General features: G+C 36.2%; 1 protein-coding gene across 2 annotated transcripts in view; it reads right to left on the bottom strand.

Annotated features, from left to right (window-relative positions):
• Positions 1–27,043, bottom strand: part of PTPRQ (protein tyrosine phosphatase receptor type Q) — a 141,860-nt gene that overhangs the window by 76,831 nt on the left and 37,986 nt on the right. For both annotated transcript variants that reach the window (XM_055712885.1, XM_055712886.1), the window contains exons 22-34: positions 25,016–25,215; positions 23,396–23,645; positions 20,129–20,257; positions 19,255–19,401; positions 17,429–17,601; positions 14,791–15,001; positions 12,916–13,068; positions 12,623–12,802; positions 11,723–11,830; positions 8,950–9,231; positions 5,827–6,009; positions 5,019–5,120; positions 2,538–2,658 (exon numbers count right to left, since the gene is read on the bottom strand). In XM_055712885.1, the coding sequence (XP_055568860.1) occupies positions 2,538–2,658; positions 5,019–5,120; positions 5,827–6,009; positions 8,950–9,231; positions 11,723–11,830; positions 12,623–12,802; positions 12,916–13,068; positions 14,791–15,001; positions 17,429–17,601; positions 19,255–19,401; positions 20,129–20,257; positions 23,396–23,645; positions 25,016–25,215 (2,239 nt within the window). The remainder of the gene's footprint in view (positions 1–2,537; positions 2,659–5,018; positions 5,121–5,826; positions 6,010–8,949; positions 9,232–11,722; positions 11,831–12,622; positions 12,803–12,915; positions 13,069–14,790; positions 15,002–17,428; positions 17,602–19,254; positions 19,402–20,128; positions 20,258–23,395; positions 23,646–25,015; positions 25,216–27,043) is intronic.

Below are 27,043 nucleotides of genomic sequence, written 5' to 3'. Positions count from 1 at the left end.
AATTCTATACAAAGAAAAGACATCTTTCTTGGATCTTTGCCCAATATATTCTTAGTATAGAAAAACATAGCTGGTTATAATTTAGGTAAGGAGAAAATCCACAGTTTAGTGCTGCAAAAACATCTACTCTGAGTAATTGCATTCTTATGATATATTATTTGCCAAATTTTTTTTCTACAATCAGGCATAGTTAGGAAGAAGAATAAAAGCTTGGGGTGTTTCAAGAAAATTTGATTTTCTGTTTAGAAACAATTGCAACTGCAATCAAAATAATAAGAAATCACTGATCAAAGTGAGTGCAGTCTTCACAGATAATGAGAGAAAAGGTACCTAGCAGAATAAGCTAAGCCAAGGAACTTAAATTAAGAACAATATTATTAAGTTTTAATTGAAATCTTTTAGAAATCCAGAGGTTCTAAGAAATTGCATACATTCACTTGACAAAGACAGGTAACACATTTTCGTAAAAATCTGTACTTTGAAGTAGATCTAGTCAGTCATTATCTTACAAAAATATGCTGAACAGGATAATGCCAAAAGACAAGAGCTATATACAAGTTCAGTAATTTTGTTAATACGTCTTTAATACTCTAGAATTGCAGAGTCAGGGAGTAAGAACTGGTAGACTCAAGGCATATAGAAAGTTGCTTTACTACCTGCTAGCATCCAAAACCATCTTGTTCTGTGATAAATTCCATGAAAGATAATAACAATGAAAACATTACACATATTACCCTTTCTATTCTAGTTGTAGATTCTTGTTCCCAATTCATTAAAGAAAGGTTACTAAATTCTTTATAACTATTGCAATATATTTAAGAGAAGGAATATTTATTTAGCATCTGTATTAACCTTCCTCTTTCTGCTTCATTGAGAGGCTCTTGGATTAATGATCTCCCCCCAAATATGTTGAATGCCTCCCAAAAGCAGCAACTATGACACAGCAGCTTGCCTTGTCAAATCTCACCCTATAATGCAACTTTATAAAATTTTATAAACAATTCTGTTAAATACTCAAAATTCCCTTCCTTCCCCCCTCACCCCCTACCCCCAAAACCAAAAAAAACTCCAAGGAAGGAGTGAATTTGTGGCCCCTTTGAAGGCAACAAGAGTTTTTCTCTAATGGCCTTTGCCTTAAGATGATACCTAATGCCTCTCTAATTTTAGATATGGCACAGTAAGGATAAATAAGACAGAGCAAGGAGAATACGGGAGAAAAAAGGACAAGGCTTACTGCAAAAAGTTATATGGTTGCTTTATTCAAATTTTTAGAAAGATGGATCAATTAACAGTTTTAAAAAAATAATTCTGACTAACTCATTAGTAATAGTAACAAAAGCAGTAAGCTTTAAGGCAATATAAGGATGAAGAGTTGTATAACCTCAAGTCTTTGAACACAGCATCTATCAAAACCATAATCCTAATCATGAAGTAACTCTTCCCTAGCTAGAGGATAGCCTTTAATTTAATGTTTTTTGTGGTTAAAAAGCACCAGATCTTGCCAATATGGTAGAAGTAACATGACAAGCCAAATTTAAATTTTCTAGAAAGAAGAGCTCATTCCCATTCACTTTATCACCAATTTAACTAGAAGCTAAAATTTTAAAAAAAATAAATCAGTAGGAACTGCGGCCAAACCCTACCTCAAACCTGTCAAGTAACATTAAAATGATAAATGTAAGCTCAATAGCAGTCTCTTTATAATGACTGCTGATTTGCATCTCATAAGGTGCACGTTAACATTTGTTTCCTATACCTTAGTAGAGGCAATAAAATAGTAGAGCATAAATGCAATATATTGTGACAAAAAAAAATAAATTTGCACCCCCAGTAGAAGTTATACAGAGATTTTTGAAGAGATGCCACATCACTAGACCAAACTATGTTATGCAGAGAATAGGACAGAAACTGCAAGTTTTAAAGTGTCAAAACTCCTTTTTAAAGATGAAAAAAAATCCCAGAAGGGATGACAGGAGAAAAAAACCCAACACCACAGAGAAAAAGAAAGGGTAGATTAAAAAAACCTCCCTCACAGTAAATGAAAAATATCTGTTAAAAAATACTTGTTTCCTATGAATGTAATAAATATAAAATATAATAGTAGACATAAATGATAGCACATACACTCTTAACATTGCTCTTACTCACTTTCTACAAAAGGAAGCAATATTTCTCTTATTTTAATCCTATTTCAAATCTCCTTGACAATTTATCTTAAGTTTGTGTTCTGCCTTACTATAGGCCTAATCAGAGCACAATGAAAATAGTCACCACACTCCAATTTAAATTTGAATTCATTTACCATAACTTAACTTTTAGAGAAATATTGAAAATACTTACAAAATACTTAATACCCCAATTTTCAGCTAGCACTTTATGTCTGAATTTGTATATATGAAAAGCTAGTATTTTAAGTGCCGGATGAATATTCATTCTCCAAAAAACGTGTAATCAACACATTGTGTAAGAAAAACCTAACATTCCTGATAGGTTACAGATTAGTATTTATCCTCAGAACTACTTCCAGAAAATCTTACCAGACGTAAACTGTGTAATAGAGGATAATTCCATTTGGCTCCAGCGGAGGTTTCCATGACAACTTCACAGTGACACCCGACAACTGTTTTATGGAAAGGGATTCTGGAGGAGAACTGGGAGCTACAAAATGAGAGAATGGGACACAACATCTTGTTAAACAGCTAAGATCGATGGGATACACAGCATCCTTAAATAGGTTTTTAATTATTTGTGATGGAAAATAAACTTTGTGCTACACTGGTACAATGTCCATCAACAAGCATTAAGGCGCAGCTTCTTTTCCTTTTTCTGACAGATGATAAAAGATTTTGCATGGTGGTGTTAGAACATCTGTTTCTGTGATTCAATGGAAAAAGTACTTCATGAGAAAACAAAGCAACGGGTAGGTCACAGTGATTCACCTACTGTCCAAGTACATTGCTGTAATTTTTTTTCCCCCTTCTAATAAAAGCAAGAACTTTATAGGTATGAACACACGTAAAACACCGCAAAATAGTTCCCCTGAGGAAAAAGAGCTGCTGTAAAGAATTATACAAAGCACCAAAAGGTGAAAGAATGGATAAGTATGACATTGAGAGATGATAAAAATGTGGGATACTAGGCAGCAGTAAAATCTATTCACTCCATCAAATAAGGACCACATTCATACATTTAATATGTCACAAGGGCAAATATAAAGATAGACATTGACTGAGACCCTTGAAATTCATTTTAAAATGAACTCTACATGACACCATATCACAACTGTGTAGGGAAACAATGTCAGTAATGACAGTGTTAGACCATGTTTGGTTTCATTCTAAAGTTCATATAAATATTGCTGAGGAAAACCATACTCATGTATGCATAAGTGATACTGCTTTGTATTAGAATGTTACTGAGAAGTAAACCTTTTTCTTCATCCTGATTCACAGATATGTATGTATCACTATGAAGTAATAGTAGAATTACTTTTGTTTTTCTCAAATAAAACCAAAGAGCATCATGCACTAAAAATTCAGGTCATAGCTGTAGTCATGCATGAAAATTGAGAATATGAGCATAGCTATTAGCAAATCTAAGAAACATTTGGTCTGAACCTTGGAACACTGTGTTCCTGTGAAGAAAGAACATGTGGTGTATTATAAATATTGTTTCTCAGTTGTTGTTCCTTCTATCACTACCTCAAAAGTTGGCATAAAGGTTTTAGAACTCTGTACATTTAAGAAAAAAATATTTTTCATGAGCCGAGGTTCACTGAATTCAGTGAATGCCTGTATTTACTAGCAAAAAATGGTAACAGCTGTATTTACTGTTTTACTTGTTATATTACCCTCAGTGGCTCTATAATAAAAGATCTGTCATACTGTGAATGTCATCTCTTTTTGGCATGTCTAGTTCATTCTACAGTTCTTATTCAGAGGGTATTTTTTGCTGAAGAATGAATCTACATTGCTTTAAATAAAAATACTCTATGTAAAAGACGAATTTATCCAAATTGGCTGGTCCCAGTGTGCTGCAGCAACATTACAGAAAGTGTGAATGTAAGCCCACCAACTTCATGGATCTTTGCAAAGATCCACTATCACGAAAACCTGGATCTTAGGCAAGTCAGTATTTCCTAAGACATGAAAAGAGACAATTTGGAAATGGCTGGTGGGATGTTTGTGTCAATGCTGCTTTAGTCTAGGTTCCCAGAGACTTCCTCCCTAAGCCATGAAGAGGGACAGGCACAGGCTCCTCCAAAATATGTCACAGAACCTAAGTTAAGATTCTGCTTTAAAATTTTTTCAGGATTCCCCCTCCAGAAACTATAGAGGGGACCAATGATACCTTCTCAACACTAAATTGGGTACTGAAAGAACAAATATAATTTCAAGGTGGTTCTGCTGATTTGTGACCTACTATACTAATTAGCAGGGGATGCAATAACTTTGTTCCTTCCTCAGCCTGCAGCGCAGAACACTCCCCTGCTCAATTTGGAATTCGAGTACTACAGATGATGGACTTTGAGCATATTCAAAATATCAATAACTCTACATCTATATTTGTATATCTGTACAATGCATCTGTTTAGAAGAATCCAAAGATCTCCAAACAAAAGAACCAGAAATATCCCTGGACCATTCAAGCTGCCTTTTGGTTGTTTTTCCTTTCTCCAGCTCCCACATGTCTGCAGAACCAAACATAATATTTCATTCTACCATGTGGTATATTAGATTAAAATAATATTAGTAAATTAAGATTCTTCAAATGAATAAGACCAAATGTCTATGCATAGCAATTGTGCCATTTCACATAGCTTGTACTGGTAAATACATTAAATGATAGATGACAGCTAGATGAATATATTTGTGTGTAGACAGTTAGATATAAATATCAAGACAGAGATATAATTGCAAAAAAAGTATATAAAACCTACACATACCTGACATGGAGTGTAAGATTAGCTTAAGACTACAGGCAGACAATGATACATTGCAACTTCTGTTCTGACTTACCATCTTCATCAGTCAGTATACACAGAGGTGAACTACGAAGGCCCTCCCCCATCGTGGTACTAGCAGACACTTCTACAGTATATTCTGTATATTTCTTTAAATCTAAATGAAGAAGAAGTATTCAATAAACCAACCATTCCATGGGCCAAATTAGTTTTTTTTTTAATGGACCATAAGTAGTTCTGAAGTGCTAAACAGGCCCATCACTTACACTGATGTGTGCCTTTATAGGCTTAAACAAGCCTTAAGAAAACCAACACAAAGTATTCTGCATGAACAAAAGGAGAAGCAAAGCCCTAATTACCTGCTTATACTTCAGATTCCTAGAATGCTTTACAGTTTTCTATTAGCTGTACTCTGAAAATTTAATGGTTAAGGTACTGAGCTCCCATGCGGTGTCATGCCTCAGCAATAATGACAGAACACAGAAAAAGATGCAAAGGTGAGTAGAATGGGAAGTATTTATTTTTATCCAGAATAAGACCAGAAAGATATGTAAGTGACTTAAGTGTTTACTTTGTCACATTTGCATACAATGATAGATATGCAAAGAAATCTGTTGACGATCCTTGTACTTTAAACATCTAAAATTAATGAGATATATGTCAGACTGTATCATCCATAGCCCATTCCACCACATTACGGCAGGACACAACAGGCTATTTTCTCAGGAAAGGTAGCATATAACTTTATATAAGGACAAGAAGGATCATGTTCAACTAATGAACTAATTGATCTGCATCAGTCTGTTGACCCCTTTTCATAACAATTTACAGTTGCTGTAAGTTCCAGAACATTATATACTGGCCTGTAATACGTAGTGTCAGAAGAGTAGTGTTTATGATTCTTTCCTCAGTTCCATTAGTCCTCTTGAGATATATTGTGTAGGTCTGTATGATTCCATTGGGAATAGATGGTGGAAAAAATGATAATTCAATTTCCATGGATGAGATGTTCCTATAGGTTATGTTTTCTGGTGCAGAATCAGGAACTAGAAGACAAAACTTAGACTCATAAGAAGATTTCAGTCAGTTTCATTGGTTTGTTAAGCATTTCCTTAAACTGGTTTAAATGAAACACATTGTAAACATTTGGATTTTTATCCTAATTTTTGTACAAAATAAATTTTAAAAGAGGCTGAATTGGAAGATGTTACAGACACATACTGTAACAACAAGGTACAGATCCTTTAAAAAAAATAAATTGATGGAAATCATCCTAACATGCCAGATAAAAAAAAATGTGGAGAATAACAGTAAACTTTTCTTCTTATACCCCTATAACTAAGTCCAAGCTAGCTATTATTAGTAGATTTTCCTTGTTGTGATGCCATAATGTACACTTTGTATCAGCAACCTGCATTTTCTTCCTTTTTCCTGGGTATCTATACAGACTGTATGAATACTTGTATAGAAAAACAAAGGGAGCTTAACCTACTGCTGTAAGGGCCCTGAAAGCATCCCCCCCTCCTGGAGGTCTGGCTGCTAGGGCTTAGCAATAGTGTAGCCGAGGGCTGCCTCATCCTTGCTGGTGACATGCTCCCAGGCAATGCCACAGTGAGGCTGCAGCCAGGGTTGACCACTGGCCTCTGGGAGCTGCTTTCAGCTGGGGCTTTCATGCTTTGCCCACCTGAGCTACAGCTCCTGCTGCATCACTGCCATGGCTGTGCTTGGCCATGGACCCACTGATCTAGTCCCTGACTTGCAGAGTGACATTGCAGCCTGACCTCAGCTTGGGCCCATCACTACAGGCCTGCCCAGCTGTCATTGGGCTGCATCTGACTTGGTTAGTGTCACTGAAGCTGCTAACTCACTTTACTAGCTTGACCTCAGACCTGCCTCATCACTGTGGAGTGTTGGCAATCTGGACTCTAGGCTGGCCCTGCCTGCCAGCTCAGACCTGCCCTGCTCCCTTCGCTGGGGGTTGGTGGGACAAGTGCTGGCTAGTGAGGCCCTTGTTCTGCTGGCCCAGGGACCCCCTCAGCTCTTGGCTCCCTGACCGATACAGAGCAGCTGGCCCTTGCTGCATCATAACAATCAGTTTGTGTGTGCATGTGTCTGTCTGTCCCAAAATAAAGACACAAGTATGTTTTCTATTATCCACAATTGGACCAACAGCATAATATCTTATTCCAGAAAGTCATAATCAAAAGCACAATTTGCCCACAAGGTCATGTAAGGCACAGACATATTTTTAGGACGCCCTAAACATTCTTTTAAACATAACTGAAATTTGATGAAAATCAAGGCTAAATAATTTCTGCTTAAGCAAAATCCAAAAAGGAGATAAATGCCATGAGAAGCAGTGAAATCAGCCCATGGTTCTGCCTAATTTCATGGTAGAATAGTAACAGAGAACTCCCAAGAGATCTTCAAACACACCAGCCCATTAATAGGTTGTGTTTCGCTCAAAATGCTCTATTCTCCAGATCCTCCCTTGGTTTTATTCTTCTCATCTCAGAAGATATTTTTGCAGCTTCTCATCTCCATCACAGGCAGCTGGAATTCAAATTTTTGTTCTGAGCATCAGGGCAGTTAGGCACTGAAAAGGAACTAACTGCCTTAAAATATAATTTGGATGAAAGATGTATGTCTAAGTTTAAGAGAGCGATAAAAAAGGTTATGTCTAAGGATGTTGTATCAGTTGGACAGGTGCTTACATACCTATGGTATCTGACCCCCCAAAAATCCTTACAAATAGCACAATGTCTTGGCAGAGCTAGCTTAGTGCTTGTATTATGACTACTGTTTCATACAATCTAAAAACCAGGTGTTTGGTTCCCCGCTCCTTAAGAGCTTGACTTGTTAGGTAGGCCTAGACCACAACTGCTTCACACAGGAAAAAAAATCAAAGTTCATTTCAGAAACAAGAGGGAGCTCAGAGTGATTCCACTGTGTATTATCGATCAAGGTGCCAGAGCACCTCCCTGCCCCTTCTGAGAGACATCCGTATGTGCATGTCTTTCCTTACTAAGAAAAATGTGACAAACGGAGCAATCTGAGTTCCAGGGCTAGCTCTAGGTATAGATAAAGTAGGCTGTTGTCTGAGGTAGCAAATTGGTGAAGATGGCAAAAGGCCCCTCCCAAAAGAATGATCATCATACCAGTGCTACCTGGATATCTCTGAGCCTTAAAGAAAACTAACCTTCATGCTTGCCTCCCTAGCCACCTTTAATTCCTGGGTCTACAGCTTAACTCAACATCTACTCCTCCATTTAAACCCTTATATTCAGTTTTTTCTCCAACACCTCTCCTGTTTAGCTCCACTGAAAATTTAATGACCTTTTGTTGATATTATACATTTCTTTCCCTACCTTGTCCTACCTTACAGCTGCTTACTTATTTCAAGTGTCTTCTGTACCTTGTTATAACGCTTTAATGTTCATCCTGCCCAATCCTCATTTCTAAATGTACTTTTCTTTTTTGGAAAAAACTTTATCTACTGTAAACCTCTGCTATTTTGTTTTATGTGTACCTTCTCCAAAATACTTCTAGTAACATAAACAACTTTGCCTGCTATGAAATAGCAATTATCTGTGAATCCTGATTTTTTTTAACCATTAGGGTTGAATTCTTACAAAATTTCAGTTCATAACTTGAATTCCATATTGCCCTCACTTTCTGAAACCCCTCCTTTCCTAGAAAAAATTCTTTGTCCTGCAAGACACAAGGAATCTTCAAGGACAAACAGTAAAATAGATAATGTCCATCAGGCATAAAACTTCCCACGGTTTTCTTTACTTCTTAATTTTCCTTACTATTTCCTTACTTTTGCTTTGTATAGAGAAGAGATAACAGGGTTCAAATTTTTCTGCTTTGCAAAGAAAATACATACTTTCAAAATAACTAAACTGCTCTCCTGGGCATCAAAGGTCACCATAAAGCAGTTGATTGTGGAAAAACTACATTTAAAAAAAACCCAACACACTCACCAGTTTCAGAAGTTCTCACCAGAAGTGGTAAAGATGACTGATTCCCATGGCCATGTCTGGTGAATGCCCTTATAGAGATGTTGTAAAGAGTATATGGCTTCATTTCACTTAGTGTTATACATGTAGATGAGGCATTTTTAATAAATAAATTATTGGAATCACTGTAAAAAACTTGGTAGTGAGTTATGAGACCATTAGGCTTCTCAGGCGGTAACCATCTCAGATTTATTTCCATTGCAGTTACATTTATTAACTCTACATTTTGGGGTGGGGAGTCTGGTTCTGCAATACAGAAATCAAAGAGAAAAAAAACAAAACACAACCAATTCTGAGACTTTCAATTCATCGAATATAGGACTGATCTCATAAACCTATTGGATCCTAACATTTAGATTAGCTAACTGTACCTAAAGAGCCACACTTGCTCACTCACCCACTCTCCTTCTCAAAGCCTTACCACGTTCTATCTGTTAATTTTGGTATGTCTTCTTCTCCAGTCACAAAATCAGGAATCTTTTTGCATCCCAGATACTAGCTTTTCTGGAACTTCTTTTCTCACCAACTTATAAATCTATCCAAAACTGCATTTATTAAGAAAAAAAAAAAATCTCGTCTACTGCTTTCACACAGACTGATCCTTCAACTCCTCTCACTGCCTTGCTCAAATTCAGGTTCTTTAAATTTAGCTTTATGTTTTCTTCTTAAATAACCAGCCATCTTATTTCACTCAACCAACCACTGAGTTAAGAAAGGGTCTGTGTGTACTGTAACTAAACTCCCTTTATTTTACTGATACAGCTCCTAATTGATGGCCATGAAGACCCCAGTGTAAATATTGTTGCACTGGTGTGAAGGTCATGCGCAAAAACAAGTCCAGCTCCAGGGTAGTGTGTTGGCTAAATCTACTGGCAACGTATGAGTTCATGTGACTCCAGTGAGCTAATAATGCATGGAAGTGTTGAAGGAGTGAGTGGGCTGCACATATTAATAAAATCAGCTCTGAATGTCAACCTTGATTCCTTTGAAGGCTTCATCACTTCAGCCCTGAAATAACCAGTCTATAAAGTTGTTTTTTTTAATGTACTAAGAACCCAGGATTATGCAATTCAGTTTGCATACAAATACCTATATCCAGGTATTTCAGAATTTCTCAGGAATGTTTTTTGTCCTGAAGGTCTCACAAACCACTTTTATTCCTGATTTCTGAGCCCATGAATGAAAAGTGTTAACTGTAACAGATCACTACTCTCTGAATGACAAGGCTGCCCACATGGATACTTCTCATGTGAAGAAGCTTAATTTTCAATTGAAATGCATTTTGCAGTTTATCTGGCACGGTAAAATATTTAAATGCAACAGCCTAATATATTCCATCCTAAAATACATTACCTAAGACAGATGTAGGGAATCTTTTATTTGGAGGTATATCTCTTTTCAAGAGTCAGACAAATTGTCACTCCTAGGTTGGCTAAAGTTAGGCAACATATTAACCTGAATTACCTCAGGAAAACTAAAGAACAAGAAGACGACAAGAGTAATCACATACAACCTTATAAAAAGGCAAGAATTATTGGTGGTTTTCTCAAGGCTTGCATTCATCTCTTACCAACAGATGAACTGTTGGCGTGAAACTCCACTCTGAACAAATTCCTGTAATACTCAAAGGCAAGGAATTACAAACTTTCAGATAAAAAGATATTTGGATAGGTAATTTTCTGTTCTTGTGATATGCCTTTCTTCTGCAAAAAACTGAACATAGAGGCATGCAACCTTTAAAAAAAGTTTACAAGCACTTTAAGTTTCACTGTTTAATTTGATATTTTGATTGGTTATTCAAATAATTTATTTCATAAATCCCCATGATTTTTAATCCTGTAATCCTTTGCTTTCTTTTATTATCACTTAATTATTTTTTCCTTGTATTGTAGCATATTTGGCAATGAGAGAGATAAATGGATAATTACCTTCTTTATTACTTTGGGAAAAACTGGAAGCAACTTTGCTGAAACTACTGAAAATATAAACTACAAATGAGAAAAGACTGAGGCTTAATACTTATGACTGCTCTGTAAATCAAATTTCCATGTTCTCTTTGCAGATGCGAATAGCAACTGAGCTACTGACTCTGCACCTTCATGGGTAGAGACTGCCTTGCAAACAAGCAAGGAAGATCCAGAAATCTTCACATAGTATTATACCCTACATTAAAACAATCTATCAGTCTTAAAATTAATAAAGCCCTGAACCTGTACAAAACCAACTGCATATAATGTCATTCAGTATTAAAAAAATCTCACTTTATCAGCAGATGTGCTTATAGACAGCAATATGCCCTCTGAATTGTTGAAAGCCACCATTTCCCGATGCTTCAAAATCCATCTGATTTCTATATGATAACGTTAAAAAACAAAAAAAAACCCTAAGCTGGGGTCCCACGCATAACTGATTATGGCTTAGATGGGGTCTAGGGACACGTTGTTTTCAGTGAAGAAACCTCAGCTCTGCAGCTTTCTTCAGATATGTCTATCAAAGTTGAAATTAGTTGATCGCTGGTCATGCTGCAGCTTTCATCATTACTTCTAGCACTTATTTAAAAATAGACTGAATGAAGTCACTTACTGATAGAAGACTAATATTTCAACAAACACTGTTTTTATTTGTACGTTTTCTTCCCCTCCTTATGTAGGTGCCCCGACTTTTGAAGAAGTGCAAGCTACAGCACAGTAAAGCACAAATACAGAAATCAAATTATCATTACAAACAATTTATTTACCATCTTCAGGGGTTCTCACAAAAACATCATTCTCTTCAGACAAAGCACTTTCTCCAATTGTGGTAGATGCTGCAACTCTCATTTTATAATTTGTGTACTTTTTTAAACCTGAAAATATTAAGCAAAAAAAATCTTGACTGTTGACTTCTTAAATATATTTTTTTTTCCTCTCAGGCACTTATAAAACTATAAAAATGGTTGCTGTTCTAAGAGGTTTTGATACACATTTGTCACCTGAAAGACAGAATATGTATAATACCATTTATTTGGGAAGAGCCAAATAAGCATTCATCAAATCAATAGATTTTGAAAAAAGTCAACCAGCTTCAACCCTGTAAATAATTTTCAGAATTCATTTGTCAAAAAAAAAAGCATGTGTACATCCAAATATGTGGTTTTCTTCTATATTATTACTCTGATTAGCATAAATAAATGCCTAAAACCTTATGGGGAATGCATTTTCTTCATTTACTATCAAAATTATCACCTTAAAAGAAGAAAAATATTATTTATGTCACACAAATACTGTGAACAAAATTTAAGTCTGAAAAAGAATTGACAATTTAGGCATATTTTCCTACATGGAAAGAAGCAGCTGAGGAAAAAATTGCAAGGAGAAATCTATTTCACAAAGTATTACTTGGCACGTTTCACAAATTACTGCTTATCTTACCTAGTCCTCTCCACCCACCTCACATTCCCTATATACCCCTACACAGCAGACAAGTCTTCCAGTAGTTTACCAACCTTGATTTTACAAGTAGTTGTGGTGTGTGTGTGTGGATGTGTGTGGATGGGGGAGATTTGGTTCACCTACCTTTGAAATGTTTACATTACAAAAAGCTGGAAAAAATAATCTTGTATAATGTATTTGCATTTTTTAATCAAATGACACTGTACCTGTCATAAGTAAGCTGCTATTTGAAGTTGTTATGTGGAATGCTCTTTTTGTGTCCAGTTCCATCGCATAAACAGTATAATGAATGATTTTCCCATTGGGATTTGCTGGAGGATCCCAATACAGCAAAACAGAGGAGGAACTAATATTCTTGTAGGATATATTTTGCACTGAGCTTGGAACTTAAAAACAGACAAACATAACATTAAGTAAATAAATTATTTTTAAAAAATTAAAGCGTTCAGTGAAAGAAGTCATGTATGTTAACTTTAATAATATCAGAGTTACATTTTACCTTGTTCAAGTGTCTTGACTGTAAGAACTGATGGTGGTCCTTCTCCAACAACAGTGAAAGCAGACACACTGATTGTGTAGTCTGTGAAAGGTGTGAGGCCCTTTATAACATATGCCAGTTCTTCAGCCAAAATGTTAATGGCATACCGATTATCTGTGATTAAATGGAGAGACACAGTTACTTATTTGTAAACTCTTTTTTTTTTCTTTTGCATTCTAAACTCACTTTGACATGGTGACCTGGAACTATTTTATTGCAAAAAGATTAACTTTCATAGCAAGAACAAAAATATAAAGAAAATTCTCATTCTACCTCTTAATTCAATCAAGGAGAGGCTATTATAAGTCCATTTTCATGTGTACAACAGCTAGATTGGCCTAGGTGGAAGAATGAATGGGCAAGAACTGAAACCATGAGATTTATACTGACAGCTATCTAAAAAAAAATTGAGAGAAATCGCCTAGGAACTAGGAAAAGGCATATTTGTACGTGGCTTAGTCTCTCCAGAGACTTCATAACCATGGCTCCTAAGTTGATGGAGCTTTTAGTTTTGGTTTTTTGTTTTTTGTTTTGTTTTTTTTTTAATTGAGAAACACAGATTCCCTCTTCCTTGCCCTCCCAATGATGCTATAACTATACTTGAAATTAGTCCCCTCACAGATCCCTTCACACTGGTATTTTTAGCAGAAGAGCTGTCGTCAGCAGAGTTAAGAAGTCACACATGCTCACAAAGAGTTTTTGGTGCATCTGCAATAAAGTTCAAAGTCAACTGCTATCCAAGACTGTGCCAGTCAAAATCACCTGTTATAAAGCAGCCATTATGCCACTGCAACATGAAGTAGTGTTGGTGCTTCATATATTTAATTATCAGGCTCAGATTTTCATAAGAGAAACATTAAAATAAAGGCATCTAAAAATCAGCAGACCCTGTGAAAAATTTGGCTGTCAACAGCTTTAACTACCACAATAACTATTATAAGGTAATACTCATATGCTAGACTACAACAGATGCTGTTTGAAATCAATTTTTCAGCAACACAGACAACTTTTATCAAGTCGGTATCTCAAGCTGAATTAGGTCGTAAAAAGAAGATTCACATTTAAAGCACTCTATGTCTTCTCTGTAAGACAAAGAAGATTCTTCAGGATTAATACAAATTAAAAGAAAATAAAAAAGATCATTGTGGTCTAATGGATTGAATTCTGGTTTTAGACAATTGTGTATATGGAGGAATTCAGTGGCTTTAATAAAAAAATAAAACCTCAACTTTCTCCCCACTGTTCAAAACTCACTATAAAAATTCAGAGTGGTATTAAGTCCCTGCCTGTCAACTGAGACCTGCTTAATGATTTATAAATATCCATACTTGGTAAAGAAACACTGGTTCATTGATAATACAGAACAAGTGTACACACTAATGACATCACCATGTCATGGGGTCATCTCCACCTGTTTGTCACCCATATAGCAAAGTTGTAACTTTTTGACCTATTTACCTTCACTGACATCTGAAAACCTATTAGTCAAAAGGCTCAGAGAAATCAAGGTCTCTGAAGGGCTTGGAGATATGTTAATCCCTGACAATCACACCTGCTTTGGCAACTGTAATAACTGATTGTCTATGCAGCTTGGCTGATGGCTTTCGGGTGCTCCTTTCACTAGGAAGAAGGTCAGCTGGGTGACAAGGGGCTAGTTCCTGCCTGTGTGGCATTCCCATTTGCTTCAGAAGGTTATTTGGTAGTAAAAAAATCTGACTCCAGCAAATGACCCATTCATAATTTGCTTGAACCATGTGCTAAAGATCATATCTGGGACAGCAATGGGGGTCCTTGAGAACAAAAAAGCAGGTATAAAAATATCTTAAAATATCTTACCCAAAGCTGAATGTAATTCTGCATCTCCATTTATAGTAGGCAAATTATCACCAGATATACTTGTAAATACTACTGGGGAAGCTGTCTGAATGCTGGAAAACATTTCAGCTGAGCCCTCATATAATTCATTGGCTGTTTCCATTGAATTCCAAGCGGGAGAAAGTTTGATGTTTTCATTTATCATGTATGGTTCCAAAGAATCAATCAAATACTAAAAATTAGAAATATAAAAATAAATCAAAAAACTTTATCATCAATAAATTATTAAATTAGATTAATATATAATATATAAATAGTGTTTGTATATTTGTGCATATATATACATGCTATATATAAATGTTGGCATACAAACTTTATCTTTCATTACAACAATAATTAACTTTACAAAATACAATATTTCTCATTAAAAAGCTCAGTTGCCAGTAGCCTATAACCTTCTACTCATTTTTATTGATTAAATGAACACCACATTCTTCTTTTTTTTTTTAATTTCTTAAAATACATTTTTTATAGTAAGGTGGCAATTTTAGTGCAAGGCCTTTAACTTTAATCCTATATCCTTGGAGTTATATTGAATGGACAGGTCTGAGGTTGGGAGATTCCAGTTGTACTAAGCATGTTCTGAAACAGGGTTCCAGGCACTGAAAACAAGATGGCTTCAGACAACCCTACCAGACCCTGAAGAAAAGGAATCATAGGTTGACTAGATCACTGAGTGAGATTAAGGGGACAGGGAGAAAACCAGAAGCTAACGAAATAAAGGGGAGAGGGAAAATATGAGAGTATACATATGAAAAGGGAGAGTGAAAGGGAGGTAAGTGATACAAAGGACCATATGATGGAAGGGGCAAAAGACAAATGTTGGAAAGGGATATAGCAGTAGATATCAGGGGAGCAAGAACCACAAAGAGAGGAAAACAAAAGCAGAAGGGAAGAGAGAGACCTAGAGTATAGGTACAAAATGGTGTGTAAGCACTAGATCATTATGCCCCTTCAGAATCTGGGACCGAATCCAGGACTCCAGTGTCTCTAAATTGTTCTGCTGTCATCTGTGAACACTCCCTGCTCACACATATGCCCCACTTCACTGCCAGAACGAGATGCTTTTACAGTGATGTAAATAATACACATGAGCTCTCTCCCTGCAGACTCTGGGTGGAGAGAGGGCAACGCAGCTTTTTTACTGCTTTAGCTAGGGGGGGGATTAATCACAGGCAGAGATACAGTATCAATCTTATCTAAGTACCAACAGGTAAGAGCCATATGCGCCTCATCTTCACGAACATTTTATAGGATACTAGTAACCAACATGGAAATACTTTTTGCTTCTGAGGCTTTTCCACATATAAGACAATGGCTTTTCATTGCTACTAGTTATTGGGTATCACTAGCACTGTGGATCTGACAGTTCAAATCCTGTAGATGCTCTAACTGTGGGTCAATGGGGCTCTAAACAAAGTAACGTTTATTATGATTTGTTTTGGCTTTTAATTAGAAAATTACATTCAATAAACTATAATAAAACAGTAATGATGCTACACTAAGAACTCCAAAATTAGGAAATCCCATCATTAAAACATATCTGTGCAGACTTTCATTTTTTCTGTGTCTGTACTATGATACAATCTTTAATTATAGAGTTATATACTTTCATTTTCCAGGGACGCCTGCTGGCTTAATGAACGGATCCTTATCCTCATTTTTTTGTTCCCTTACTCCTTATTTAATGTTTGGCTCCAGGGCTCTATTTAATGTATACCATTCAACTTGAAAGTGAACTCCTTCACTGAGCTCTACATCAAAAACTTAGATCCTGTGTCAGATCCAGAGAAAGACAACTTTGTCTAAAAAAAAAAAAAAGGAATTATGCAAACTTTGGGCACATATGTTCAAAATTCAGATCAAAAAGTCCTACCTCATAAAGCACTCAATCCCAAGATAAAAGTTTGCTAGCGGTCTACAGTTCTTTGCTGCATGCTCAGAGCTGTCTCATCCAAGCATGTATACATGCCCCATCAGCACCCAAAAATCCAGAAGCTAGAATGACTGACAGCATAAGTCCCCTGAAAAATTTGATCTGGTAGATGTGCGCAGATATCCTTAGTATAGTCACAGCATGAAGTTCAGCATGTAGTATCAGACATGTAAATCCAAGGATACAAATGGGGGCAGAAGGTCCAGGGCTGTTTGCCTTGCAAGCAGAGCACTTAACCAGCCTTGAGAGACTTTTGTTGAATTCACTTCTCCATAGGATTCATACCCACATCTTTTAGGAGTTTGCCTGAGTGGCTATGTATGAAGCTAGGCACTTAAACATGTATTCTTACTGTTAGGTCACTTTATGCCACAAAGAACTCAAGGTCTAGAAAGGATAAGACTGTGGGCTGTGGTTTTGGGCCTTCAGTAGCTAAAACAGTCTGGATTATCCTGCCAGAATTATTTATTGTTTTCATGTTGTGGAAACTGCATTATTAGAATCTCTTTAAAACCCAGCCAAAGAAGGTGTGGTGAGGAAGATGGCTTTTAAAAGCATTGACAACTCATTTGTGGTGGCTAATTCCACATTCCGTATCTACCAGATAAAGCAGAGAAGTAAATTTAATCTAGCAAAGAAATGCATCTAAGGAAACCTAAATACCTTATTTTTTCCTTCAAGAATAGTGTTTTCCAGAGTCACCTCTGTTTCCTGCACATGTACTTTAACCCTGTACTGAGTAATGATTCCATTTGGTTGTTGTGGCTTCCTCCAAATGATTTTTATATATGTGGCTTCCACTTCTGCTAGATGTAAATCTGAAACAGCACCTGGAACTAAATATTCAAGAATAAACTTGATTTAATTAAACATCTGTGATTATTACAAGCTTTTTCAGCACTGCATGCAAAGAACAATAGGCGTTTAATTAAATTTCCCATCCTTATCTTTTGAGTTGCTCCTGTGAAGGTAGACAGTTACTTCACATGTTTTCTTAGCAAACAAGCTACAGTTCTAAAAATATGCACACTGGTTTTTGACATATAGGACATATGTTTGAATATGGTCAGATTCCAAGATATGTAAAACAGGATAGCTCCACTGAGGTCAGTGCATTGGAAGCAAGCAGACCCTTGCCTCTTATATGGAATCCAAAGTATATTGAAAATGAAAACTTAATTCTAAATTCATCAAAACCATAGCAGAATTAAGTAAAAAGCTGGAAAAAATATCAAATGTGATACATCTTGTTAATTTTCCTTTTATAACAGGTTTTGGTTCAATTTCTTTAGCTATTCAGTAATAATACTACTGTATTTTAGGTAGGACTACCAGGTACCAGATACATTTACATTTGATAGAATGACATTCAGATTTGATATGAAAAATAGATTTTCTTCAATATAACTCAGAAAAAGACAAACTTAAAAATACTTGCATAATGAAGATTTGTAGATTTGGCATTAAAATGAGACATTCTATGTCACTCTAAAAAAAAACAACCCAAAGCCACCAAAAATCCCCTTTGACTTCTGACAGCAAGTTTAGACAGGTTAGCATGACTGTACGGATGCAGGTCATCTCTGGGAATTGTCTCTCAGAGCTGAAAAAAGCAGATACACCAGGAAAGAATACAATAAATAAGGATAGGTGTTCCTCCTGCTGTTACACCTTGACAGCAACCGTTGCAGCGATCACTGATTGAGCTGTTTTCTAAATTTGTGCTGTGTGATGTAAACATAACACAGAAATAACCATCTTGAAACTGCCTACCTATTACAGACTGATTCTCACTTTTTTCTGGTTGCATCCTCACATGCAGACCAACAATTCTGAACAATCTCACACACGTGTAAGAGGTAAGAGAAACCTGCATTTCTATAAAGCAAAAGACTCTATCACCTGGTGAGTGACGACTATTGGGAGTCAGAGCTCCCTAAGGACAGATAGCTCAGGGGCAAAACCAACCACTTTTCTGCCCCAGGACAAGATCCCGATGTTGAATCTGTCTCAGAGCTATGGTCCCTGGTAAAGGCGGCTCCATTAGAGACTGGTATGGGAACTTGGATTTGGTGAGAATTAGTCAAACGAGGTTTAACAGGAAACATCGGGGCTGAACAAGCCAGCCGTGGGGACGCTTGCATTGTTCTTTCTTTTCCACTTGCTGCCACCTAACGGGTAAAGATGGGACCTACAACTTAATTACCGTATCTAAAAAAACCCGACTTAATTCAGACAGAAACTGTTTCTTTCACAATCTCTGAAGGTTTCTGATAGCAAGTAAATTTAGTGGTAGTCTATGAACTTGACAAAAATGGAGAAATAAACCGACATAATTTTTCACCTAATGTCTTTCAGTTTTTTATCGCTCTCTTGTAACACTTACAACACACCTATTCCTTTGCAAAGTACCTAGAAGGCTCTGAAGGGAAAACTGAAACCAGTTACCATGTATAGCTCATTTACTTCACTTCTCTATGCTTACTTACCATCTGCAGGAGTGAAAACTGTAAGGTTAGTCTTTGGCCCCACCCCAGCACTTGTCTCAGCACTGATGTACACTTTGTATGTTGTAAAAGGCACAAGGTTACTAAATACAAACTTATGATCTTTTGTGCTGTTAGCCAGAATATGACCTAGAATAAAAAAAAAATAAGAGATTCTAGCTCAAAAATATAAACTGTCCACATCTACTTTCCAGGATGAGGAATGAGGAAAAGCCAAATTTGTTTGTGAAAAAGATAATTTGGCATCAACCTAATTGGAAATAATACTGACTGTCTGGGGAAAACAAACAAGCAAGCAAGCCACCGCAAGAAGGTAGGGGTTTTAACAGGAAGTTGTTTTTTTGTTTAGAGGTTAATTTCTATTTGCTTTTCCTGTGTAGTCCCACAAAAACTGTATACAGCTCATTAACTCGCTTAACTGCAGGCAGTTATAGAATTTCTTTATATATACAGTATGAGTTTAGGAAATTAGAACACCATCAAAACAGACTCACGCAGCTGACTCTATACTACACAGGAATGAAAATCCTCCAGAAATCTTTAATAGAAAGAAAAAAGAGTAAAGGTAAGATACAAAATTATATGGATATATAAGCACCCTAATTCAGCTGCGAGATTAGTCTGCCATCTCTCTGAAAGAGGGAGGAAAGTTGGTTTCCTCCACTCTTAAGGATATCTAGTTTGAATTTGAGTACTCTTTCTCATGATGGACAGACTTCTCCCTTAAAAGTAATCTAAAAAGTAAAAAGGATACATAAGACTGCTTCAAATTCATTCTTGATTGGCAGGGACCCTAAGAAAGCAAGTGTAAGGAAATAATCATAAAAAAGAAATAAAAGCACAAATTCTGACTTACCAGATGGTCCATAGAGCTCAACTCCGTAACTAAACCTTCCTGTTACTATGGTCGGTGGGTCCCACATCACTGAGAAAGACTTTGCTGTAACGTTGCTTTTGGCAAAGTTTTGTGGTGAATCTTCTGGAACTTAAACATAAAATGGTTCATATTAGGATTTCCAAGAACCACATATTAGCCAATACATTTTAAATATAAACATTAAATATTCTGAAGGGAAGCTACATTAAAAGCACATCTCATTAAAATTACTTATTTTTATTTAATTTCTTTTTTAAGGTAATGCTTGCAAAAGGTACCAAAAGAGCTGGCAATATGCAAGTAATCCTTAAAGGACAAAGGTGCCAATGATTCTACCAAGTTTAGCACGGACTTCATCATGATATCGATTACATAGGGAAGATGCTCAAATATGATTGTGAGGCTCAGCAATATGGAGCTCACATTGGGTATGTTTTTCTTCCTTGAAGAGGTTCTATTTTCATATAGACAATATTTCATGCTGAAGATTTCTGACAGCACTAATGATATACATTACTATACAAAAGGTAAATCTGGAACCAATTAAGCCTGAAAAAATATTGCATATTTGAGTAATTTCCTATTTTCATGAAATTATTCAGACCAATTAATCTAATACTCAAGTGATTATGGAATCTTATCCCTGTTCTTTCAAAAAAATACCTTACTGCATTGCTAAGTTAATGAGACATTACTATTGAGATTAAAATCTGAATCCAAAGACAACTAAAGGAGGTAGAATTTTGTACATCCATGTAGAGTAAAAACAAACCTGATTTTCAAAAATCCTGTAGATGCAAGTAAACTTACAGAAACTGATTGATATAAATTTCTATGAAAATCATGTCTTGATATGTTGTGTGTGAGATTTAAGATAATATGGAAATATAGACTGATCTTGTAAACAAATATGGAAGTGAACTAGCGTATTACTCCTTAAAAAGTACTGTCATCTTTTGTAAAACTAATGTACAAATGAAAGAAATGAAAATTCCTGTCAATCCTGAAATATATGTTATAGATTGATCAGTCATAACTACTTATTCATTCTTAGTTATGCAAAATGCATCAGCTACAATTGCACATAATTCTGAAGTATCATCTTAAGAGTCTATTTTTTTCCCCCAAGGTTTAAGCTTTTTTCTCTCTGTAGAAGTATCCTCCACTTGACAGCCATACCCAGCAAAAGAAATATTCGCACGCTGAGTTTTCAAAATTTATGATGAAGCAATTTAAAATACTTTTGAAAAGTAGCCTCTTGTTCAAAAATCAAAGCAAGAAAAGTATCAGCTTTGTCAGGAACACAGGAGAGCTTCAGCACAGCTCGGAAAATTCTGGTTGGAGAGGACAAATAATTTTCAGTATTTTAAAATGAAACACAAACAAGCTATACAATAGGGACATATATCACCTTCATCTGTGTGGCAAAACAGGCATGACAACTCTATGTCATGCTCCTGTGTAAGCAGGAAAGTGGTATTTGAAATAAATGCCTTCTCCGTTTTCCCACCTGCTATCACAAACTATAATCAACTGCTCTCCCTCAAGTCTCATCTTAGACACTCCAGTGGGGGACTGAAACGTTTGGGCCATTAGAGAAACTGGTAACTTGGATGAGGTGGCTAGTAGGATTGTTTTAAGAACCAAAACATTTGGAGAAGGGAAGTGAATTTCAGTAATTAACAAAGAGTCTGGATGATGGTGCTTGTTACTAGAGGGGGAACCTGTTACAATGATGGCAAAGCAACACTCCTAAATCATGATTTTACTATACAGTCTATATAGATAAACACAAACTTAAGCAAAAACCTTTCCCACTGAAGCAAATGAAAGGTAAGAAAATAAAAATAACAATGCAAAACATCTATTAACGCATAATGCCTTCCTAACAAATCACCAACCAACTCTATGGGCACCCTCCAAACAGGTTCCTCTGCACACAGGCATGCAGGACTCAGGAGAGCACTTCAACAAGCACCTGAATGCTCATAAGGTGAAGATCTCATAGAGATGGATCCAGAAGCTTGGGTGTACCGTTGTGTGGCTAAGAGGAAGGACTTGTGAGGCTTGGGCCATGAGGGCTGACTGTGCCTGTGGCCCTGTGCATTCCACACATCCACCCACACTGACCAGTAAGCCAACCTCTCTTTTCCCAGTCCATGCTTTAATGGATGAAACCTGGCTGTACAGACACCTGGTATGCAAGGACTGAAGATCTTATCTTTCAAACAGCTGCTATCTTTCCATGTATTTGGCAGATCTACACCCCATTGCATAAGCTTTTCATCAACTTCCAGGGTTTTCTTATTATCAGCACATCTACCCTAGGATGTTAAAAGGGTGAAAAATAAGCTGGAAATCAACTCTGAGATCATTAGAACAGAAACTATCCAAAACTTCATTAACCTTAGCCAGAACAGCAAACTAAGGGTATTTTTATTCTATCAAAGCAATTCAAGTGATCAGTGCTAGGAAGGAATGAAATTTCTTCTCATCTGAACAGTGCTATGAATTGTGGATATATGAAAGGGGAACCCAGTAATATCAAACTGCGTCAGGCAAAAGAATGGTGTACTTGCAAACAATCAGAATAACTTTCCTCTAGAAAACCTTTTCCATATGGCTCTATTAATAACGTTGCTCCACTACCTAAGCCATTATAAAACTCTTGCTCCTGGACAACCTTTGTTTCCAATTCTAACTCCTTAGTGTGTTGCAGGTAATCCAAAATCAGCATTCCTAGTGCTTAAGGATTTCTTGAGCACTGAATAACTTCCTGCAATAAATCCAGACTGAGGAATCATGAGACAGAAGTTTTCTTTATATTGCTTATTTTCCCACAAAAACGAAGAAGCTTTAAGTGGATTGCTATGTACACAATACACATACTTTTTGAATACAATGCTTAACACCTTTTCCTTTCATCTGTAATAATTCTCCTTCCACTGTGCCATTAATTGCAGTTCTTAAATTATGCTCAGTTTTTAAAAAAATTTGATCTCTCCTGAACATAATGTTTAATGATAACTGAACTCCCACTCACAGTAAATTATTAGATACATTAATAGTTATATACACTTTATGTTGATTCCATCAGGTAAAATTAAGTAGTCATGTAAATACAAGAACCTGATACAGATAAAAACAGATTTGGACTGAAGTATCTCACAACCCAACTTCAAACTGATATTTTGAATTTTTCTTGTAAATCTGAGAATTTTATTTCCATCTGAAAGCAGTATGTACCTGATTCTGGTGTCCGGACAATTGCACTGTCAATGTAGCCTGCTTCAGTGGTAACTGCAGAGACTTCGAAAAGATAGGTAGTATATGGCCTGAGGTTAGTTACAACAAAACTAATTGGCTCATTCCAAACAGAGCTCATCTGACTCAGTGCTTCTGTACTTGGTGTAACTGTTGTCCGTGAAGGAATTGTGGATTTGCCAAAAGTAGTTGAAGGAGTGGTAGTACTCCACAAAAATGATTCACTGTTATCCTATAAAGACAAAATATGAAACATGATAAGCTGCATCTGTAACCTCTAATTGTTAATATACATTGGTGAAAAAGGGCAGACTATCTCTGAAATAAAATCACCCTAAAACTGGTTCTCCAAATTTTAGATGACGTTGCTAGTACGTCCTGTTAATGACAGCAGTACAGTTTCCTCCCTTATCCCAAAAGATCTCAAACCTGGCCGAACAGAAGGAACTCTCTAAGATTAATTTAATTATTCCGGGATTCCATTTTCAGTGTTCAGTCTTTCTTAAAAAAAAAGTCCCCTGGTGAGGTCCTTCTACATCACATGCATGTTATATATATGTATGTGTATATATATATGTAGCATACATATATCACGGATAAGACCAGAGAGGGGTTTCCTAGTCCATACTGTCAGGAGACACCTCTGAAAAACTGCTAGGCATTACAGTAACCAACGTTTATGATTCAGTAGGTGGCAGTCTCTCAGTGCTGCTGCATTAAATCAGGCTGTTCGGAACCTTCACAACGCGTAAGATGATCTTCCAAATAATCTGAAATCAAAGTTCTGATAATATTTGTCACTTAAAACTGCACTTTTCTTTAAAATACCAAGCCTACCATCCCAGAGAGAAAATAAAAAATAAAATAAGAGAAAAAAATTAGGCAACTTGACATCTGAGTAATCACAACACTGCTCAGAATAAAGAGCAAAAGGAGGATAAATACTGGAAAAGAGAATTTTCTTCAAGAAATTCTGAAAGGTATGCATTGGTTACAGGTTTTGATCCAATGAACAGGCAGATTCAAAATTTCAATGAAAGTTTGTATTAAAACCAACTCACACTACAAACACTTTTTTAAAATGCTCTGCTAATCATGGGTCTTTTTATTTTGATAGGAAAAGTATTTTTAAAATGTTGAAATGAGATACACAGAATAAAGCATACATTTGAAATATAAAAAGGACTGTCATAATACATATGAAAATAAGGTATTAACTTTATGTCTGCACTGACCAAAAAGGCCCCACCAATTCTTGCTTTTTCTAATTGTATGTTGTATAAAATAAAAATTTAAAAATTGAAAGCTGAAAAAAATTCAAAATTATCCATTTCATTATTTTCTGTTAAAAGGATGCCAAATTGAACCTTTCTTAACGTTTGTACTTTGATTCAGCTTTTCAAGGGAAAGCATTAAATTCAAAATATTTTGAACAGAAAGGTTTTTCTTCAACCATTATATCCTCCCTTGGGATTAAGTTTGTAAAGTATTTGGGATTCTTCTGAAAAGCAAGCCTCCAAATTTTTTATGTCTCAAAATTCAAATGTAAACTATATTCTGTTCCTTCAGTCTATTTCCAATTTAAAAGGTTATAGCACTTACATTACATTCTGGTAACCTTCCAGACAGAAGTTCCTCTACTTTAACCAAGACATCTTTCACTACAATTCCACTTCTTGCATGTTTCACACTAATCTTGAAACTAGTTATTTTTCCATTTGGTTGCCGAGGGAGAAACCAGATCAGATTTACAGCTGAATAATTTAAGGCTTCAACTGTGAGATTCACTACTTTACCTGGAGCTTGAAAACAAAACAAACAAATGCAGTGAGATATAATTTTCTTCTCAGCACTGGGAAATAAAAAAAATCCCTTTTTTTTTCAATACCATTTCTAGCTTCCAGTCCCTGAAGTAAATAAATAAGAACCATTCACAAACACATGTAAGGTAGCTGATGTGCAACCAGGTCTTCTCCAATCTATTTTAAGTGAGAAATAAAATTATTTCAGTCTCATAATAATACAGTAATTGATTTGGTCAACTTAAAAATATTCTTCCTAGGGGCAACTCACCTACTGTGTCAGAAGTGGCAATTTTTGGCCCATTTTTGGTTGTTGAAGAGCATATGACAGCACTGGGTGGTTTATTTAACTTTACCTGTGTCATCTTTTAAGCTGGATATAGATTTTTTTGGTAGCTTTAAACAGCTCAGTTTAATTAGAGTATCCACTATTATTGCAAAAATGGTGTTCATTGTATCAGTGACAGTTTCTGGGGCCTTTTGTCAGAGCATCTGTATTAATAGGGCACAAAGGAACAGGATGAAGCATCTAAACAAGATTTTACATGCTATCTGAACTTTACTGTGAATTCCCTGTCTGCACAGCACAGTCAGCAGCAGTTCCTTCAGTAGCTAGTCTCAGCCCTTGGGAGAAAAGGGCTATGCTGCCTTAAAAATACAGAACCGTCCACAACTGCAGATCTTCCACAAGTGAAATGAGACAGCTCCTCCAAACCTCTTATTTAGTTCTTGCTTAGGTCCTGCTGAATCTTTTGCAGACCTTTCACCACCTTCTCCCTCCTACCAGACCACAGCCTTTATATTTAAATAATTATATTTTCTGGCTAATCTTCGTACTTTAAACTGCACCTCTTCGTGTTGATCAAGATGTTGGGCTTTCTTTAACTATCAAAACAAGTTAAAAAAATGTTGAGAATGTCAAAATATAAATGTAGTAACGGTGACACATAATGCTCACCCAGAATTTGAAGAAACCTTCCAACTACATTTATAGTAAGGGATTTTAGCTTTAATAAAAATGTAAGCAGAAGTGCATCAGAAAGTAAAAAGCTAATGTTGTCATACAGAGGAATGCTAGTGTTATCCTCTGTCAAACATGAGTAAATAAAGCTCATGGAAATATGGTTTTTACCAGCAATAACATACAAAGAATAGTGGGTAATGATTTTTCATAGCTCCACAGGGCAAGTTTACTACCCCTTCTCATAATTTCATAAATCATTGCATTATTTCAGTAATATCATGCAGAGTGATGATTTCCTACCATTAACTGAGAAATGGCATTCTGCAGTTTGCCCAGCTACAGAAATCAACCAGGACTCCTAAACACAGGGGATGGGTCACTGCCACAGCAGCACAAATTCTATATTCCACTGAGATTGATCCACTACAGCATAACTGGCCTGGTGCCAGCTCTTCAGCCCAGGTACAACTGCTCCTGAAGCGTAAGCAAGACTATAAACACTAAATTAATAAAGATTATGCAAATTCAGACTATAATTATATTTTTTTATTCTTCAAAACCATCAAGTAAAATTTGCCTTTCAGCCATGTATTTTTTTTTCCTTCAGAATTAAGAAGTAAAAACTTAGTCAAATACATTTTGTGCTGGGCTTCTTAGAGAAGGCACTTGACTCCAGCACTAAACAAGATACGGCTTGACGTAAGTAGGCAATGCCAGAGCTGATCCCACAACAAAGTCTGTCTCCTCGTACTGCTACAAGCAACAATAGACAGCTCTGCTGTGACCTCGCTTTGTGGAAACAGCCTACCTAGGAAGTGGCATAGGAAAACCCCAACAGAAAGAGACTTTGCATATAAGAAACCT

The sequence above is a fragment of the Falco cherrug genome, chromosome 5, assembly GCF_023634085.1.
Source record: "Falco cherrug isolate bFalChe1 chromosome 5, bFalChe1.pri, whole genome shotgun sequence".
Lineage (NCBI taxonomy): Eukaryota > Metazoa > Chordata > Aves > Falconiformes > Falconidae > Falco > Falco cherrug.
This window is presented reverse-complemented; position numbering and strand designations above follow the sequence as displayed.